We start from the raw sequence: 16,703 nt of genomic DNA on the forward strand, positions 1-16,703 counted from the left end.
CACATGGAAGGGTAAAAGTTACAAGCAAATCCATTATTTTTACAGAGATGAGACATAGCACAGAAGAGGGCAGTTCAACCTTGATCAGGATAAGGCGGGAGGAGAGCTTTCTCTATAGGTTTATCTCCACAGAATTACTTTATGTTTACTATAGACTTTAGTGAACTTACTGAGCAATAACTATAACCAATGAACTCTCCAGGAGTCACCAGTAGCACACAGTACCTGTGATATACCTCACTTTGCTATTTAAATGCTCCTTTGTGCCTGGTATGCAGTCCTAGCATATCTGCACTGCTACGAGGACTCCAGAATCCAATAAATGCGTGCTATCCATTCACTCCATAAGAGTCTGGCACCTTTAAGAAACTATCTCAAAACTGACTAAATTCACAGTGCTGTTTCCCATGGCTAATCCTTCTAGTTACTCTGCTTTGATTTTCATTCATCGGATTTTTTTTCTTTACAGTAAATCTACAACCACATATAGAAGTGTGGTATTCATCAATATCTGGTTTCTTATCAAGGGCAATGCAACATAAGGGCTATTATACTTCTGAGCATTTACTTTGTTTTGTTTATGTCTTTTCCAAATGAACAAATCTCATGTGCTGACTACCTTTTTGGCTCTGGAATGTACATGGTGCTCACACATACATGGCTCAATGGCAGTTGCTCCACTACAAGGCTCAATGCTTGCGTATGTATGGCTCTAATGCGCTCAAAAAACTATAAATTAATGTGCCACAACCAACGTTTCATACACGGGAAGGACAAGCCCAAAAAGACTTAAAATATAAATGCAAGTCTAAACCTATGTTAAGTCCTTAAGATTTTAAAATTGTCTTCTTTCCAAGATCGACTAATAGATTAATGGCAGACCTGAGTTACTGCTCATCCTTTTCTGTCATTAGTAGACCAGCTTTTGCTGAATTACAGAATATAAATGCTTTTGTATTTTAAAGTGGTTTATGGAGGTCCATGTTGGGAGCGCAAAGTGACACTGCTTTGTTTAATTTTGAAAATCCATGCAGTGGTACTTACTGGGATCTTGTAATAGCTGAGCTGCAATTGAAACACGACGCCTCTCACCCCCAGAAATTCCTACAAAAATACGGCTTCCAATTATTTTGTCAGCAATGTGGCTGAGACTCAGCTCAGCCATAACCGCATCTACCTGAAAAAAAATTACAATTTAGAAAGACTAAACACAGTCCAACTCAAATACCTGTGTGCAAAATGAAAAAATGAAACAAAAAAACCCATAATTTTAAGTTATGGTTTTCCCAATATGCTACTCGCATCCGTTCTAGTTGGAAGGTATCTGGCCTCATTTCTATTTGATTATTTTTAATATATTATTTCAATTATTATTTTTTAAATTTTATTTTCATTTATTCTGAAATAAGTAGAATTTTAGCTTCAGTTGACATTAAGGGGTGATGAGTTCAGAGGTGGGACTAGAAGTTAAGGTATGAAGCACAATGTGCTGGTCTGGCTTCCAAAATAAGGGAGCAGAAAGGCACATCAATTCTGGGGATGTATAAAATGCTGAGTTAGGTGAAGAGGGAAGATAGAGAGCAAGAGCCTTTGGTCAGGAATATCCAATCTTTGCTCTCAACAGAGGCCAAAAAGAGTCCTTTAATAGATCTCAAACACAGCTATTTTATCAAGAAGGTAGCTTGTAGGGGGCTTCTTAGACCAGTGCTTTTCGGAGCTGTTCTGGTTAGTGAGAGACATCCTACAGGAGCCAGAGTAGTGTCAAAGTCACCTCTGCTGTCCATGAGACTTGCCAGCACACATAGCCCTAAACACCCCAGAGAACTGGGTTTCCCAGCTGGGGAAGGGGAACTGACCTTGATACCAATAGCAGCATCTCCTGCAGCAGTAACTGCTGCAGCTTTGGGCAGGAAAGTTTTGTCCCAGCATAATGGTGATTCCCTGGGGCGTCAGCACAAGCCCCTTGCAGAGGCGGGGAGCACCAGATCGCTTGTGTCCTACTCCTCAGCAGGAGGATTTCTCCCCATTTGCAGAATGAGGATTGCAAAACCTTATAAACGTAAAACATAGCCATGGATGGAAAATGCTGCTGGTGAAAGCATTACATGACATCATGTCTGCCTTTCTGGTGGAAGACGATAAAATACAGACCTTCTTTTTGATGAAGTTGTTGGAGCATTTCTGAAGAGTTAGTAAAGCTGTGTAGGTTAGAGACTCTTGTATGGTGAGGAAGCTTAACAAAGTGTCACTCTGGAAAAAAAAGGTGAAGAGGAAGAAGTAGTTAGTCCTGTAGTAATTAAGATCTTGCCCCTGCTCACATAACTTTCATTCACTCATACAATTTATTAACCTCTTTGTACCAAATTTACTAGTAAAGTCACAGTCAGATTACATCACTCCATTACACTAGCAACTTTACTTTCTTTACATGAGAGGAAGCACAGTGCACAAAAATAAATGTAGAAATCAACCTGTGGCACATAAGAGAAGCAATCTCTAAACTGTTCCTTCTTCAGCTGATGCCCATTCACATACACTTCACCAGAGAAGTTGTCTTTATATCCCAGTCTTCCTGATACTGCATCCAGAAGTGTTGTTTTCCCAGATCCTGTCAAACAAAAGAAATTAATCATGTGATGAGATGAATTTTATGATTTCAAGAGTGGTAGCCTTGCTTGGATGGAGATGTAGGAAAAGAATTAAGGGTTTTTTTTCTCAATAACATTAAAATAATAGGTCCTGAAAATGCAGCTAGTTAAGAGAAAGTAAATGGGAAACCTAGAATGTGTGTAAATTAACATTTAATTCATACAAATTCACACTTCATAGTGAAACATTTGGGTTTAGAAGTAATCTGATCTTTTATTGAAGTTATAATTGTTAGTTAGATGACAGGAGATTGAACTTTGAAAACCAAGCCCCACATTTTTACAAAGCAGGGGTTAAAACTAGCTGCAATTTCATTATTTAAAACACAGACCTCAGTCACGTTCATACCACTGTGGAAGTCACCGGTATTAACTTCGATCTTATTTCTTTTACAGTACTGGAACAACTTACCAGAATTTCCTAAAATCCCCATAATCTGGCCACTCTCTATGTGAAATGAAACATCCTTAAGTATTTGCCGGGTCCATTTTTTATGATATAAAGAAACATTCCACCATGGGCCAACACGTTCTCTTGAAAAACAAACATCAAAAAAGATGAAACAGAAAAGATTTAAAAATTTTGCATAAACAAGTGAATGGTTTATAGCTACTTGCGTGTGGGATGGTGTGGTGGTGCATTCATATCCCCCACCATCTTTGATGGTGATTCTTTAAGCGGCCTCTAAACCACTCATTCGCAACAAATGGGAGCCTGCAAGGATTTTAAAATGTTGGGGGCGGGGGGATTTTCCCCCCCTACCCCTGCCCAGGCTTTAACTTTTTAACTTTAGCATTATCTGGAAGATAAAATGAAGTCTGAACGGATATTTCCAAATGACTGCTAGGAGGCTTTTGGACTACAACCAAAAAGGGAAACTTGAACTGAGGCTTTAGTTGTTGATGATGTTTGCCGACCATTAATCCACCTGACCATTTTCTCAAGGGGCTCACATTATCCTTCTGGCAGCAGCGAGAAAGGCAGTGGGAAAGGGCACAATCTTTGGAAATCTCCTCTAAAGCATCTCCTTCAGAGACATGTGAAGAAGAACTGGTGAACCCTCTGGAGGACAGACCGGCTCTGCCTCCCTCAAGCCGCGTTCTCTACCCCTGTGGCGGGCGGCCCAGCACCATAAGGCAGGCAGCCTGGCAACATCCCTCCTTCTTTCCTGGGCTGAAGCCAAACTCACAGCCCACGGGTCCCAGCCCCTCTCCCCTCAGTCCCTGGGGTCAGAGCAGCTCCTGGTGGGCAGGGGCTCGCCATGCCGCCTTCCTGGCCCTACCTGATGGTGTAGGAGATACCCTGGACACTGATGCTGTCAGAGGGCTGCGCTGTGGCCTTCGCCTTGCCTGTCTGCCCGCCGCTGCTGCCCCTCTGCAGGGCGGGAGACCCTCCGCCCGACATCCTCCGGTGCTGGGGCCCCGCAGGGTCCCTCCCTCACGCTGCTGGCCAGGTGCCCGACACTGCCACCACCATGCCTCCCCTGGCGCTGGGCAGGGGCAGCTCTCCACTGTCCCCAGGTCAGAGCAGGTCGCTGCCCCCGCTGCTTGCCACCCAGGGAAGCACCTAAAAGAAAATAGAGTGGCTCTCAGTTCTTTCTTTCTCCTGAGAACAACTGACAGGAGATTAGCTGAAGCTGCTATCTGATGTACCTTTAGCCCGAAGTGTTACTGTCCCAGAGGAGGGGAATATTTCCCGTCCACAAGGTCATGCCAGCTGCAGAGACGCAGTGCGCCAGGAGAAATGGTGCTGCGGTGAAGGTGCCTGGAAAGGGCTGAGCTCAAAACCAAGAGGAGAAGGATTTCCACAGCTTTCAAAGAGCTGATAGTCAAACCACCACAGGGAGCAAGACCTTCCACTGCCGACATGAAGGAAGCCACTGAAAATGTCTCCCTGGACAGTGCTGGCTGGAGCCATGTGGCACGCAAGGGCTTGCCGGTGAGTGAGACCTGCGGGGAGTGGGGAGAGACCCGGTGGGTTCAGCCATCCCGCAGCTACAGCGCTTGCCCAGGAGCTGGGAGAGGCGGGGGGCCAGGCTGCCTGCCCAGGCGGTTTGGTCAGGGAGGGGGGGGGGCCCAGCCTGCTGACCAGGCTTTTGCAGGCAGCGAACCCTTACCTCCTCCAGCTCTGAAACAGGGAGCAGAAACCGTCCTCACCCCCAACAAGAGCACACTGGGGATGAGGCCAGTGCCATGCAAGCTGCGCTCAGACGCCACAGTGGTGGGGCTGAGGGAGGGGATCTTCAAATACGTGGATGGAGCAGAAAGTCCCTGAGCATGGCCTGGACTGGCTTTCCCAGGACATGCCTTCGGGATGTAAAACCGGTTCCCCACATTTCTGGGGACCACCTGTTTTTTTAAAAATTAAGTTCAACGTAAGCAAGAGTGCAGAGTGCTTTGGCAGCGGGGGAGGGAGGGGGAGTTGGAAGGCTTTAATGTGGCTTTTCAGGCTGCTTGGTGTCATGTTGCCTTCCCCTGTGTATCTAGACTGAAAAGATTAATCAGCCTCGTTTGCTGTGAGGGTAGGAGGTGCACACAAAGATTGTGGTCACCATCTGCCAAAGATACCACAGGCATGGACAGGGTCCGCTACACAGGGAACAGGTATGTTTGCCTTGGCTAGGGTATGAGTCTGACTCGTAGGAAAGGCACAAGGCTGTGGGAGAGATATGGCTGTCTGGAGTGAAAACTACAGGCATGCACACAGAATTAACCCCAAAGCCAGAAAGCTGCCTCAGCAAAGACTTCTTAATTGCAACTATATGCAAAAGGTTAACCAAGCCAAGTGGAGACTCTGTTATTTTAACTGGTATCTCAGAACACTAAGTTCCAGTTGACAAACTGAATTTAAAAAACAAAAGAGGAGAAAAAGAGACTGTACTCGTGATTGCACACCTACTTGTTCGTAAAGCCTTCAAGTTAATGAGTCCCTGTGGAATTCAATAACGAACATACTTCCAGTGAACCTTAATTTTTACCTGCTATAACTTATGAATTTCAATATGCACCATTTCGATCTAGTAGACTAACATTGCTGAAGCAGTACATTTTTTTCTCAAAAATAGAAATAGAGTCCAACCTCTTTATAGTGGCATGACATTTATCTCCATTTTGAAAGTGATCCCATTTAAACTGAAAGCAAATAGAAGACCATAGCGCAGCATGTTTGGCTCTCATACATGCCACTAGAACAAAGTACATTTCACACTGATTGACAAATAACTCATTTCAACCCTTTTCAGGTTTCATTTCAGATTTTTGCACTACAGTAACTCATCAACAATACTGTTATATCCCATAAAATATATTACCCTTTGTGCTTTGCCTTTTCTGAACTCAAATTTTAACAGCACGTTAGGTATTGTAATTAACTATTGTAATTAACCTAATAACTTTTCCAGACCAAGGCCCAGGACACTATTTTTTGCTCTGAAGAAGATAACAGTTTGTATTTCACATACAGTGGAAAATCAAACGTTCTCGAGGTCAAAGAACTCAACTACCAGGTAAAAGTTGTAATTTACATACCTTCCTTCAGCAAGGAGCATATCCAGCAATGCCTGTTTCTATATGCAAGCCATTTTAAAAGCCAAACAAAGCTGAAGTTCACAACACAAAGTTCACACGACCATGGCACAGTCAAATACACAGAAGTTTTGTGAGCAGAATCGTGCTCTTGGCTGCAGTATTGAGAGCAGGCTAAACCCTGTATTATGAATGTATCTAGTAAAGCTAGGGGATAAGACAGGAAAAGAGGTCTGTTTCTAGGCTCTGTTTTTTCTCAGTCTTAAGCCAAATTATTCCTCTGAGGGCTGGGGCAGAGGGACTTTCTGTCCAGTGAGGGTTGGTGGGAGCCCTTGCTGGCAAGAATGAGTATGTGGAAGGAGACAAAGAGAGGATGACTAACAAGGAGGATTTCAGGGAACCAGCCAAATTTTTCATCTCCCTTTGTGCCACTATGGCATCTGAAGTAGATTTCACAATTTTCAGTTTTGCGTAATTTCAAATTATATTAAAAATTTTAAACATTTAAAATTTAAAATAGCAATAAATTACCAAAGTAATAGAGGACAGAGATAGCTTTAGTAATTAACAGAATAAGAAGCAAACCATGAAAACCATACTTGGCTGTAAAAGAACTTTCTTCCATGTATTTCTGAAGATTAACAATATTATTTTAACATATTCTCTGCTTGCAACATCATAACTTTGAAGATATTTATTGCTAAATAGTTTATTGTTTGAATTGAAGGGACTTGTTTCTTTCTGTTAGGTTAACATGGCATCCCAGATTCCCTGGTATGAAAAACTCGCGCAGATGAAAATGCCATGGACCTGGAAATCGGATCCCTGTTCTCATGTGTCAATAATCCAGAACCTGAATTTAAAAGTTCAAAGTGGTCAGATGCTAGCTATTATAGGAAGCACTGGTAAGAGCAACCAAATTTCATGATTCAACCAACTCTCAGATAAAACGTACACAGCCAAGAGAATGCTCTGCAGTCTTTTGCATGGCAAAATCTAGTTGAGAAACAACAATTGGAAATGTGTCACTTAAGTACATCTTTAAAATGTATGAGGAAACAAGGTGTGAGGAAACAAAGAATGATACTGGGGAAAAAAGAATTAAAATTTATTTTCACAACCAATTTTGTTGTGACTTGTACACATCGGTTGTTTCTTTCCTAAGGTGTAGTGGGCTATTGTTATAACTGTGGCCTGCAGTCCCAGCTCTGCTGGACATGAATCAGTTTCATGGCTCAGATTCAAAACAGGCCAATTGCAGACCTTACCCAGTAACATAGCAGACAAATGGGGCCAGACCCCGTAAGAAAGATCAGTGGCAACTTGCATAGTCATAAGCAGGAATCCCCTTCAGATTGAAACAATTCTAACAGGATAAAATATCGCATTTGGATTAATTAAGAGAAACTTACAGAGAAGAAAAGGCAGTTCCTCTGCTGTTTGGCTTTAAAATGGGTCTCTGCTTTCCTCCATCTCTTTTTTTTTTCTTTCATTTTCTGGTGGGACTGGTTTAATCTTCTCCAGGGTGAGGCCGACTAATGGAGAGATAGCCTTTACCCCATGTGGTTAGTTGAGTCTAAGCTCATCTAGGGGGATAAGAAGTAGACACATGACCTGTTAAACTGAAGTAAAAAGTACCCATGCTTTGGACATAAAAACCCCCATGCTGTGTCTCCACTAGACTCTTACATCAGGTTAGCTCAGTGATTCAGTGAAGATACTCTCTCTCAAAGGCAAGGCATATTTGCCAAAGAAGTTTTAACTTTATTTCTCAAAAGAGGTTTTTCTTCCCCATTGCCATGGGAATATTTTCTTAGCACATGTCCTTAATGTAATTGAAGTTGTACCTTAGAGATTCTCCTGATAATAAAAGGAAAAGCTTGTGATGAAGTAACATACTGAGTTATAGATATGGCACTTTTGTAAGGTAACATACACTGAGCACAAATCCCTTTCAGCAAACTAGTCAAACTATTTTTAAAAGCTGTTTATCATCTATTTCATCAAATGCCTTAGTAAAATGGATTAAACTGCTGATGGGTTTCACATTGTCAATGGCAATCAATATGTCACTCTTAAATAGAGCAATACGTAGTTTACAGATGGATGGGTTTCTTTTTTAGAATGTATATATTAAGAAACAAGTTAATCTTTCAACAGGGAGACTAGAAATAAATGACATCTAATCATAATAAGGGAGCTCTGTGTGTTTACATACAGTATTATATAGCAAAAAAGAAAAATTCATTTGCTATTTAATTCCAAATCAGGTTTTGTTTTCATTGTTTTACTTTTCTTACCTCTGAGTACGAGCCAGCTTTTCTTAATTATTTAAATGACTTTTTGTCTTATTTAAGTCATAATAATTTTTTATTTCAATCATGATTAAGATTCTTATTGTCTGTATAATCATTCAGCGCTTTAGTCATTCAGCTGTTCCAGCTGCCGTTTCCCTCCACAAAACAAGCTCTTGCTGAGCACTTAGTTGCCAGCCCTGCAGCCAGCGCAGGATACCACCTTTCACTTATGTTTCAAAAGTGAAAAAGAGGTAACAAGAGGACAAAGACACCTTGCTTCTTGAGTTCATGGAGCTATCCTCAATGCCCAACTACCCAATTCTGCTGAGAAATAACAAAGGTTAAAGTCACGTACTCCATTCCAGAGGAGAGAGATTTCCTGAATATGAGCTTGTAGTCGGGTGTCAGTATTTTCTTTCAAGACCATCCTGTCTCTGCAGCTTTGGAAAAGCTTCAGGAAGGGTTGGGGAAAAGATGTTAGGGAACGAAAATTTCTATCCTCTGTGACTAAATCAACTTTTCAACATAATCCCCTGGAAATAAATTTAATTTTCAATTTTGATTTTTCTAGCTGGTGGAAAGACATCTTTGCTTGATGTGATAACTTGCCGGGATCATGGAGGCAAAATCAAGTCTGGTCAAATCATGATCAATAACAAACCCAGCACTCCCCAGCTTGTTAAGAAATGCATCGCACACGTGCGGCAGGATGACCGACTGCTCCCCCACCTGACTGTCAGAGAAACACTATTGTTCGTTGCCAAACTGCGCCTTCCAAAGTTTTTTTCAGACTCGCAAAGGAAAAAAAGGGTAATTAAGCTGTTGGAAAAAATAAAGTTGTCAAAAATGTGTCTGACAGGAACTATCCAAGAGATCCTGTGTGTTTGGATTCAGAACAGCTAATCTGGCATTTTTTCATGTAGATTATGAATTATAAACCTTTTTCTTCTTTCAAGATAGAAACCAGCAATTGTTCCAAAGCTCAAAAAATGACAATCTAGAGAAAGCATTAGAGAGCCTGAAAGAACTAAATTGCTGATCGCTGAGCCTTTTTTAATGTTAGCTCTAAAATCAAGATTTGTTTTCAAGTGTCTCTTGATCAGATAGCACTGAAACATCCAGATGAATTTTAACCACATTAATCATATTTTCAGATTTATCTATGCATGAATGTGCAAATAAACTCTTGCTTTATCTCTGTTACCCTTTGGATCCCTCCAGGTAGAAGACGTTATAGCAGAACTACGCTTGCGTCAGTGTGCAAACACCAGGGTAGGGAACGAGTACCTCCGCGGTGTTTCGGGAGGCGAGAGGCGGAGAGTGAGCATCGGTGTGCAGCTGCTCTGGAACCCGGGTGAGCAAAACCCTGACACCTTCCTTGTGCCCACCACAGACTACTGGCTGAAATGGGGCAGTAAATGAAGATAGGAGCTTTCAGGGAAAAGTCATACACACAGTTGCCCCTGAGGCAGCTCGATGAGTTCATACTCAGGACACTTAACAGGACTTGCACCACCCTTTGCCAGAGGTTACCTCTCCATAGCAAAGTTAGGCACAGTGACTGGGTGCTGGTCTGTTTGCTTGAATTGAAATCAGTGCTGATCACAGATAATAATGTAATTATTACAGTAATAATTCTGTAAATGGAGCCAGCCCACTTTCACTTCTGCCATGTTTGCCAATGGAGCAGCAGAGCCAGGCAAAGCCCCCCTGAGAGCCTTCACCCACCGCTCTTTAAAACCACCATCACATAGACTACTGAAAGTTGCCTGAAGTCACCCTCACAGCAGTGCTCTGGTTTGTGCATATCAGTATGAGGTTTGGTTTTTATCTGACCGCATGACACAGGTTACTTTGGAAGGCTGCTGGCCTATTATAACATCGGGATTGTTTTCCTTTCCTCCAACCCAGCCCATTTACATGTGCAATGTTAACAGGGAAGGTCATTTTCTTGGCTGCATAGTCAGTGATTGTGGTCTTGTGCAACTCACTGACGTGGCTGGCTCATGCCGCAGGTGAACTAGAAATTTCCATCATCTTCAGTAGAAGCAAAACAGGAGGCTAAATCTGCAGTTGATTTTGCAGGATTGAATCCCCTATCTGCTCTTATATGTATATATCAAAAGCACTAATAATCTTGGCTGAGCCTCTCGTTGAGCAAGATTTCCCATCAGCTCTTCCACTGGGAAAGGGATCTGAGAATTTTTTGCTTGTATAAAGTTATATTTTTGTAATTATGGGGAAAGCAGAAGTCTTTTTTTGTAAGAAGTGATGCTCAGGAATAGATGTGCTGGTACTGAAGTAAAAAAATAATTAGTTCCGGGAAAAATAAGTAAAGCTTTCTTTACATTTCAAACATGTTTTACACCCCTCAGCACAGAAACCACGTCTGTGTACAGACATTGCCTTGCTCTGGTTGAGGTCATTAAGTTCTATAATAATACAAACACTGCAAAATAATAAAACTCTTTCAAGTTTGTAGCAACCAATTGCAAAACAAACAAACCAAATTCCAAACATATGCATATCTCTTCATATATATGTGCGAATAGGTGCAAAATAGAGCACAGGTTGGGAGAAGGAGCTATCTAAATTAATACTGTGTGAATATTTACACACGAATAATGCACGAGGTTTAAATATCGAGCATTTAGGTTAAAATATTTCAGTAGGCAGGATATAAAACTAATACAATAGTATTAACTAATATTCAGGTACCTGATATTTGTACAGGCAAAGTGCAAAAACTGCAGAGAAGAATGTAAATTTAATAAGGAACCTGAATCTTCATCCCAATGAAAAATACAGTGGGAGCAAGATAAGACTTAAAATAATTACTCTTGGTCATCATGTTCAGTAGGATAGTGCAAGAAATTGCCATTGTTGCATATTATGTGATGCTGGTATGAAATATAGTTTGGACTTTAAAAAAGAAGGAATATATCTGTGCGATTTCATGCCCTAACACCATTTCACTGAGAACATATTTTCCAAATCAAACATGCTGCTTTCCACAGCTAAACTTATTGTCTTTGGCAGGAATACTCATACTTGATGAGCCCACATCTGGACTGGACAGTTTTACTGCACATAACCTTGTGATAACATTATCCAGATTGGCCAGAGGAAACAGATTAGTTCTTCTTTCACTTCATCAGCCACGGTCAGATATCTTCCAACTGTTTGATTTAGTTCTTCTGATGACTTCTGGAGTCACTGTCTATTCTGGAACAGCTAGAGACATGGTCCCGTATTTCACAGAATTAGGCTACCCCTGCCCAAGGTACAGCAATCCTGCAGATTTCTATGGTTAGTATCATGCACTGCCATAAAAAAGGTTACTGGAAATCATTTGCTTTCATAACTGTATCAGCTAACATTGATTTTTATTGACTATAACTGTCTTAGAAATGCCTTATATCTGACTCAAATCAATACTATAGCAAGTTCAGGTTTTAATAAGATCCTTATTTGTCAGTACAGGAAATGTAACAAAAACAAGAGGTACGGACAAAATCAATTTTAAATAATCCTCCTTTTAACTCTGCCAGGTGTAGCAACTCTTCCACATGTTTAGAACACTTATTCCCATGTTTTAGCTGGTTGAAACTTTTACCCATCCAGACATGGATGAACTGATCAATTGCTTTCTGTAGCCAGTTCTCTGACTTCTGAATTAAGAAATGTGGGAAGCTAGTTTCCCAGGGTGAGGAATAATACACATCTGGAACAGTAAATGGGAAAGAGAAGTGCTGCCCAACAGAGCACATTGGAAGGGAAAAACCCAGAACAGCCATCCTTTTATTCCTCTTCTCAAAGAAAGTTAACTATATAGTTCCAAATCCATTCCTCTTCTGTTTTCTGCAACATGCACAGGGAATCTGGCCCTGTTAATCTAATGGCAGTAGTCTCTTACCACAGAGGTTGGTTTGGTTCCAGCCCGGAGGTCTTTGCACTCAAGTTGGCTAGGAAACCTTGTACAGACACCAACCTCAATGCTCTGGAGTAACCTCTTCGGCTGTGTCCATGTGGCAAGCGGTGTCAGCTCGTATCAGCTGTGCAGAGATAAACAGAAGTTCACCTCAGTGTCAAGCCCTGCAAAAAGACCTTTGTCACCACCATGGTTCAGAGCAGTCCTCAGCCAAGCACAGCCTTGAGGAAGGCTTGCACCACCCCCGTATGGGAATGGAGAATATGAGGCAGTCCTGGGGAAACTTGTAGCTACAGCCTGTGATTACAGAGACAAACCCCTATGACATGGAAGCGGGGAGGGATGAGAAAGGGAGGTGGAAGACCATTTAGCAGTATACACAGAGTCAGTACCCATAGGAAGAGAAGAGAAACATGGGCAGCAGGAAGGTGGAAATGGGACAGGATGGTAGAGGATGCCACAGCATGAAGGAGCACCTGCAGAAATGCACAAATGCTGGCTGTGTGTCTGACAGAGAACAGGAGACCACGGCACAAGGGAAGAGGTAGGGCAGGTTGCAGCTAATTTCTGATGGACTGCTGCTGAAGAGTGGCTGAACAGAGAAGATCAGCCAAATGTAAGGAGTTATGAAATGTACAGTGATAGTTCTCTCAGAATGCATCTGCAAAACGTCAGGTATTGTCATGCTACGCTGAAGGTCAGCATTGGAAAATACTATTAAAAGTTTAGATTAAAAAAAATCATTTTGTTAAGTATAAAAATAATGCTAAGTCAACTATTGTTGCTGCTACTATGTTGTCCTTGGATAATATTCTTCTTGAGCTTTCTCAGTTTCAGGTAAAGTTTATGGCACCTCTGTAAGATACAAGAGAAGATTATAACTATCGTTTTGCAGATGGAGAAAACCATGTGATTTAAGTCAGATTCAAATAACAGATTGTAAATGCCTACATGCCAGGAAGGAAATTCAAACTGTTTATCCTCAGCACCCTGCTCAAGCCACTATTAAATTTAGAAAAATCTGAAATAGTAGTTTACAATATCATAATAAACAATTATGAAATCTCTCAGTGATTCATTGAATGACTAGATAAGAAACATCTCCCAAGACAAAATACACATTAACAATCTGTTCTTCTCTAATTACCTAAAGTAACTGATAAAGTTTTAACCATTGTAGCTTAATGCATGCACACATGTCGTACTGCCTGTTCACAATGAAACCTCTGATTCTAAACACATCATAAAGTTATCACATCTGTAGCATATGGACTCATGTCAAATAATGTCTTGCAGTTGATTTGGCCAGTATCGATAAACAGACCACAGAAAAGGAGATGGAAGGCCGAAAAAGAGCAAATGCTCTTGCCAACTTGTTCCTAGAAAAAGTCAAAGATTTTGATGATTTCTTATGGAAAGTTACTGAAGGAGATAATGTTGCAACCACATTCAGCAAGCAAAGGTAAAGATAATAGTGTCATACAGCAGATCTGGAATAACAGCTACAGCCTGTGATAATTTCATGGTTTTTTCTCTTTTCTTTTGGGCAGGTCCCATGTAAATTCAGAAGAAGCTATCAACATGCCTCACCATTCAAGTGATCAGTTACCAGGAGTCTTAAAGCAGTTCACTATATTATTAAGGTAACCTTATCTCCAGCATAAACAGTTACATATCACGCCCATTTGTATTTTAAAGCATAAGAAAGAAGCACAAAATGAGAACTGAGTGCATGCTGAAAGTGCAGAGCTAGCGCCAGGCCTGAGCAAGCCGTAGAGCAGAAGTGTTGCTATACCGGCTCACCCCAACCCCCTAAGCAGGACAGCAGCCAGATGTATGGCCCCACCTTTCTGCCCCAGGGCTCCTTCCAGAGACAGTCACCTCCAGCTTACATCACTGGGAGCCCACAGCTTTAAGCAGCAGCAGGCTCCGGAACATGCATCCCAGTTTTGGGTACTGCTGTCCTGATACCCACGCCAAAGTGTGGTGACTCAACCCTCAGCAAACCCAGGCAGCTGCGTGGTAGGCTCAGGCATTGCCAGTCTCACACCTCTGCCTCAGATTTGAAGCCAGGAGGCTTCAGTGATTATAGCCAGCATAGATGAGTATTGTAGTTGGGTCTCAGGCTTGTGTACTCAAAAGAAACATGATCAACTGGTTCAATACATGTAGAACATCACTACCAGTATCAGCTGTTGTTAGCGTATGCTACAGTAATTGCTTCTGCGTCTCTGAAATCAGACCATCCCACACCCATTGCCTTCCCAAGCTTTCAGGATTTCAGACGCTCAGTAGCTTTGATTAGGTAAAATCCTTTACAGAAACTGACAGCCCACCTCCTGTCCTACTCAAAGTCAGCAAGTTCCACAAATTTATTTTAGCAGGGTGTTCGGGGCAAGATATCTGAATATAAGCGGCATTAGTAAGTACTATAACTTATGGTCAATGTTGCTGTTTTCTTAGTCGTCAAGTCTCCAATGACTTCAGAGATCTTTCAACGTTATTAATCCATGGATTTGAGGCCCTTCTCATGTCATTATTAATTGGATTTTTGTACTATGGCCATGAGAAAACCAGACTCTCTATTCGTGACACAACAGCACTGTTGTACATGATAGGTGCACTAATCCCATTCACAGTGATTTTGGATGTTATTGCCAAATGTAAGTGTCAGTTTTCTTGTACATGTTATAAGCAATCAAAATCAGAAAATTCCTAAATGAATGAAAAAATTATACTTATTAATGCAACCCTAGGATGAAACCAACCTGTTTGTTCCTACCCTGCAGGTCATTCGGAAAGAGCTATGCTTTATCATGACTTGGAAGATGGAATGTACTCCATTAGCCCATACTTCTTTGCTAAGGTAATTGGTTTTGTTGCCAGGAAATACAAACAGCTGGCTTTAACATTAAAAACCTCAAACAAACCAAAGCCTTGTTGTATAAATGATCACATTCACATCAGACTGTGTTCTTTTGTGTCTGCCAGCTAAGGCTATCGTTCTTGCTTCCTTAGCATTAATGGATTAAACCTCACACTACTTTAGATCTGTTACCATAAGTCATGGCTGAGATCCCACCCCAGAAAAGCCAAAGAAGAATCTTTCACTGCGTTGTTTGGTCAGAATTTGAGAAATCTCAAACTCAAATTTGGGGGTTTAGACAGTTTACATACCTGCATATTGCATTCACTGAACATCTTTGAAAGTTTGATTACATGTCTTGATCTGTAAAACAAAATATTAAATGCTAAAGAAAAGGTAAGACAGAAGTGACAAAATGCTAATTGTGACATTTCCAGTAGTTGTTTGGGCCTGTACTGGTCAGAAACAAACTGTATTAAGTGCATAAAGAGCCAGAGTTTCTGGAAATCAATTAGAACTTTTAAAAAATTACTTTTTTTTCACAGGTTTAGAATAATCCCTTCTTTGTGATGTTGCCACTGTTAGATGAGTTCTGCCTGCCATGGCATCTGTAATTTAGGTTTCCATTTCTGCACAAGATTTTAAATGCTTATTAGTGGTTGCCAGAGAAAAATATTCTTTGCATTGTGTCACAAAGATTGCACATTATTCATAGAGAAATCGATGTAATTTGTTACAACCTTAGTATTAGAGGATAGTAGCAACCCTCTTCAGAAGAAATAATCATAATAGTCTCTATACTTACCTTTAGATATTTGAGAAAATCCTAAGCATGTTTTTGTTTTACAGTGAGTTAAGTAGTTACTAATTGGACTGCCTTTGGGACACAGCGGGGAAGTGACCAACAGCCAAATTTGTCTCAAATTCGATCTCACACTAGGTTCAATCAAATTTGGACAAAACACACAGTTGCCATGAGTCAGTAACAGTATTACTGTTAGCAAGCGCACCAGTTCTCAGGGAAAGTGTCTTAAATTCTTAGAAGCTGCCAAAACCGTTACGAAACAAGACATCTAATCTGTAACAAGAATCCTCTCATTTTAAGAATTAGTTATAGAAATTGTCACAACTAGAGAAAAAATTAGTAAGGATTTCAATTTTTGTTGTGGATTGTTTTCGGTTGTCACCAATACCACCTAAGAGGGAGGTGATTGCATTCTAAGGGAGTATTTCCTGTAGTTTTATAAACAGTCTATAAGTACATTGAGGCGCATCTCAGAAGGCTTTGTGATTATCGTTCAACTTATTCTTCTCTCTTTTTTTTTTTTTTTCCCCTTCCTGAACAGATTTTGGGGGAGCTCCCAGAGCACTGCACTTTTGTCATAATTTATGGGCTTCCCATCTACTGGCTGGCAAACCTCGTTCCTGAACCAGAA

At 41.1% G+C, this 16,703-nt stretch overlaps 1 protein-coding gene across 1 annotated transcript in view; it reads left to right on the forward strand.

Moving 5' to 3' along the window:
- The first annotated feature begins 4,358 nt into the window (after positions 1-4,358).
- The window catches only part of LOC104084413 (ATP-binding cassette sub-family G member 8-like), a 13,829-nt gene continuing 1,484 nt past the window's right edge, over positions 4,359-16,703 (forward strand). The window contains 13 exon segments of the mRNA XM_009588246.1: positions 4,359-4,376; positions 4,379-4,507; positions 4,510-4,566; positions 6,050-6,154; positions 6,922-7,078; positions 9,042-9,280; positions 9,692-9,824; positions 11,510-11,779; positions 13,698-13,863; positions 13,952-14,044; positions 14,865-15,064; positions 15,191-15,267; positions 16,614-16,703. The exon segment at positions 16,614-16,703 is cut by the window's right edge and continues 175 nt beyond it. Of these exon segments, the coding sequence (XP_009586541.1) occupies positions 4,359-4,376; positions 4,379-4,507; positions 4,510-4,566; positions 6,050-6,154; positions 6,922-7,078; positions 9,042-9,280; positions 9,692-9,824; positions 11,510-11,779; positions 13,698-13,863; positions 13,952-14,044; positions 14,865-15,064; positions 15,191-15,267; positions 16,614-16,703 (1,734 nt within the window).

Source organism: Fulmarus glacialis, unplaced genomic scaffold (assembly GCF_000690835.1).
Source record: "Fulmarus glacialis isolate BGI_N327 unplaced genomic scaffold, ASM69083v1 scaffold9552, whole genome shotgun sequence".
Classification (NCBI taxonomy): domain Eukaryota; kingdom Metazoa; phylum Chordata; class Aves; order Procellariiformes; family Procellariidae; genus Fulmarus; species Fulmarus glacialis.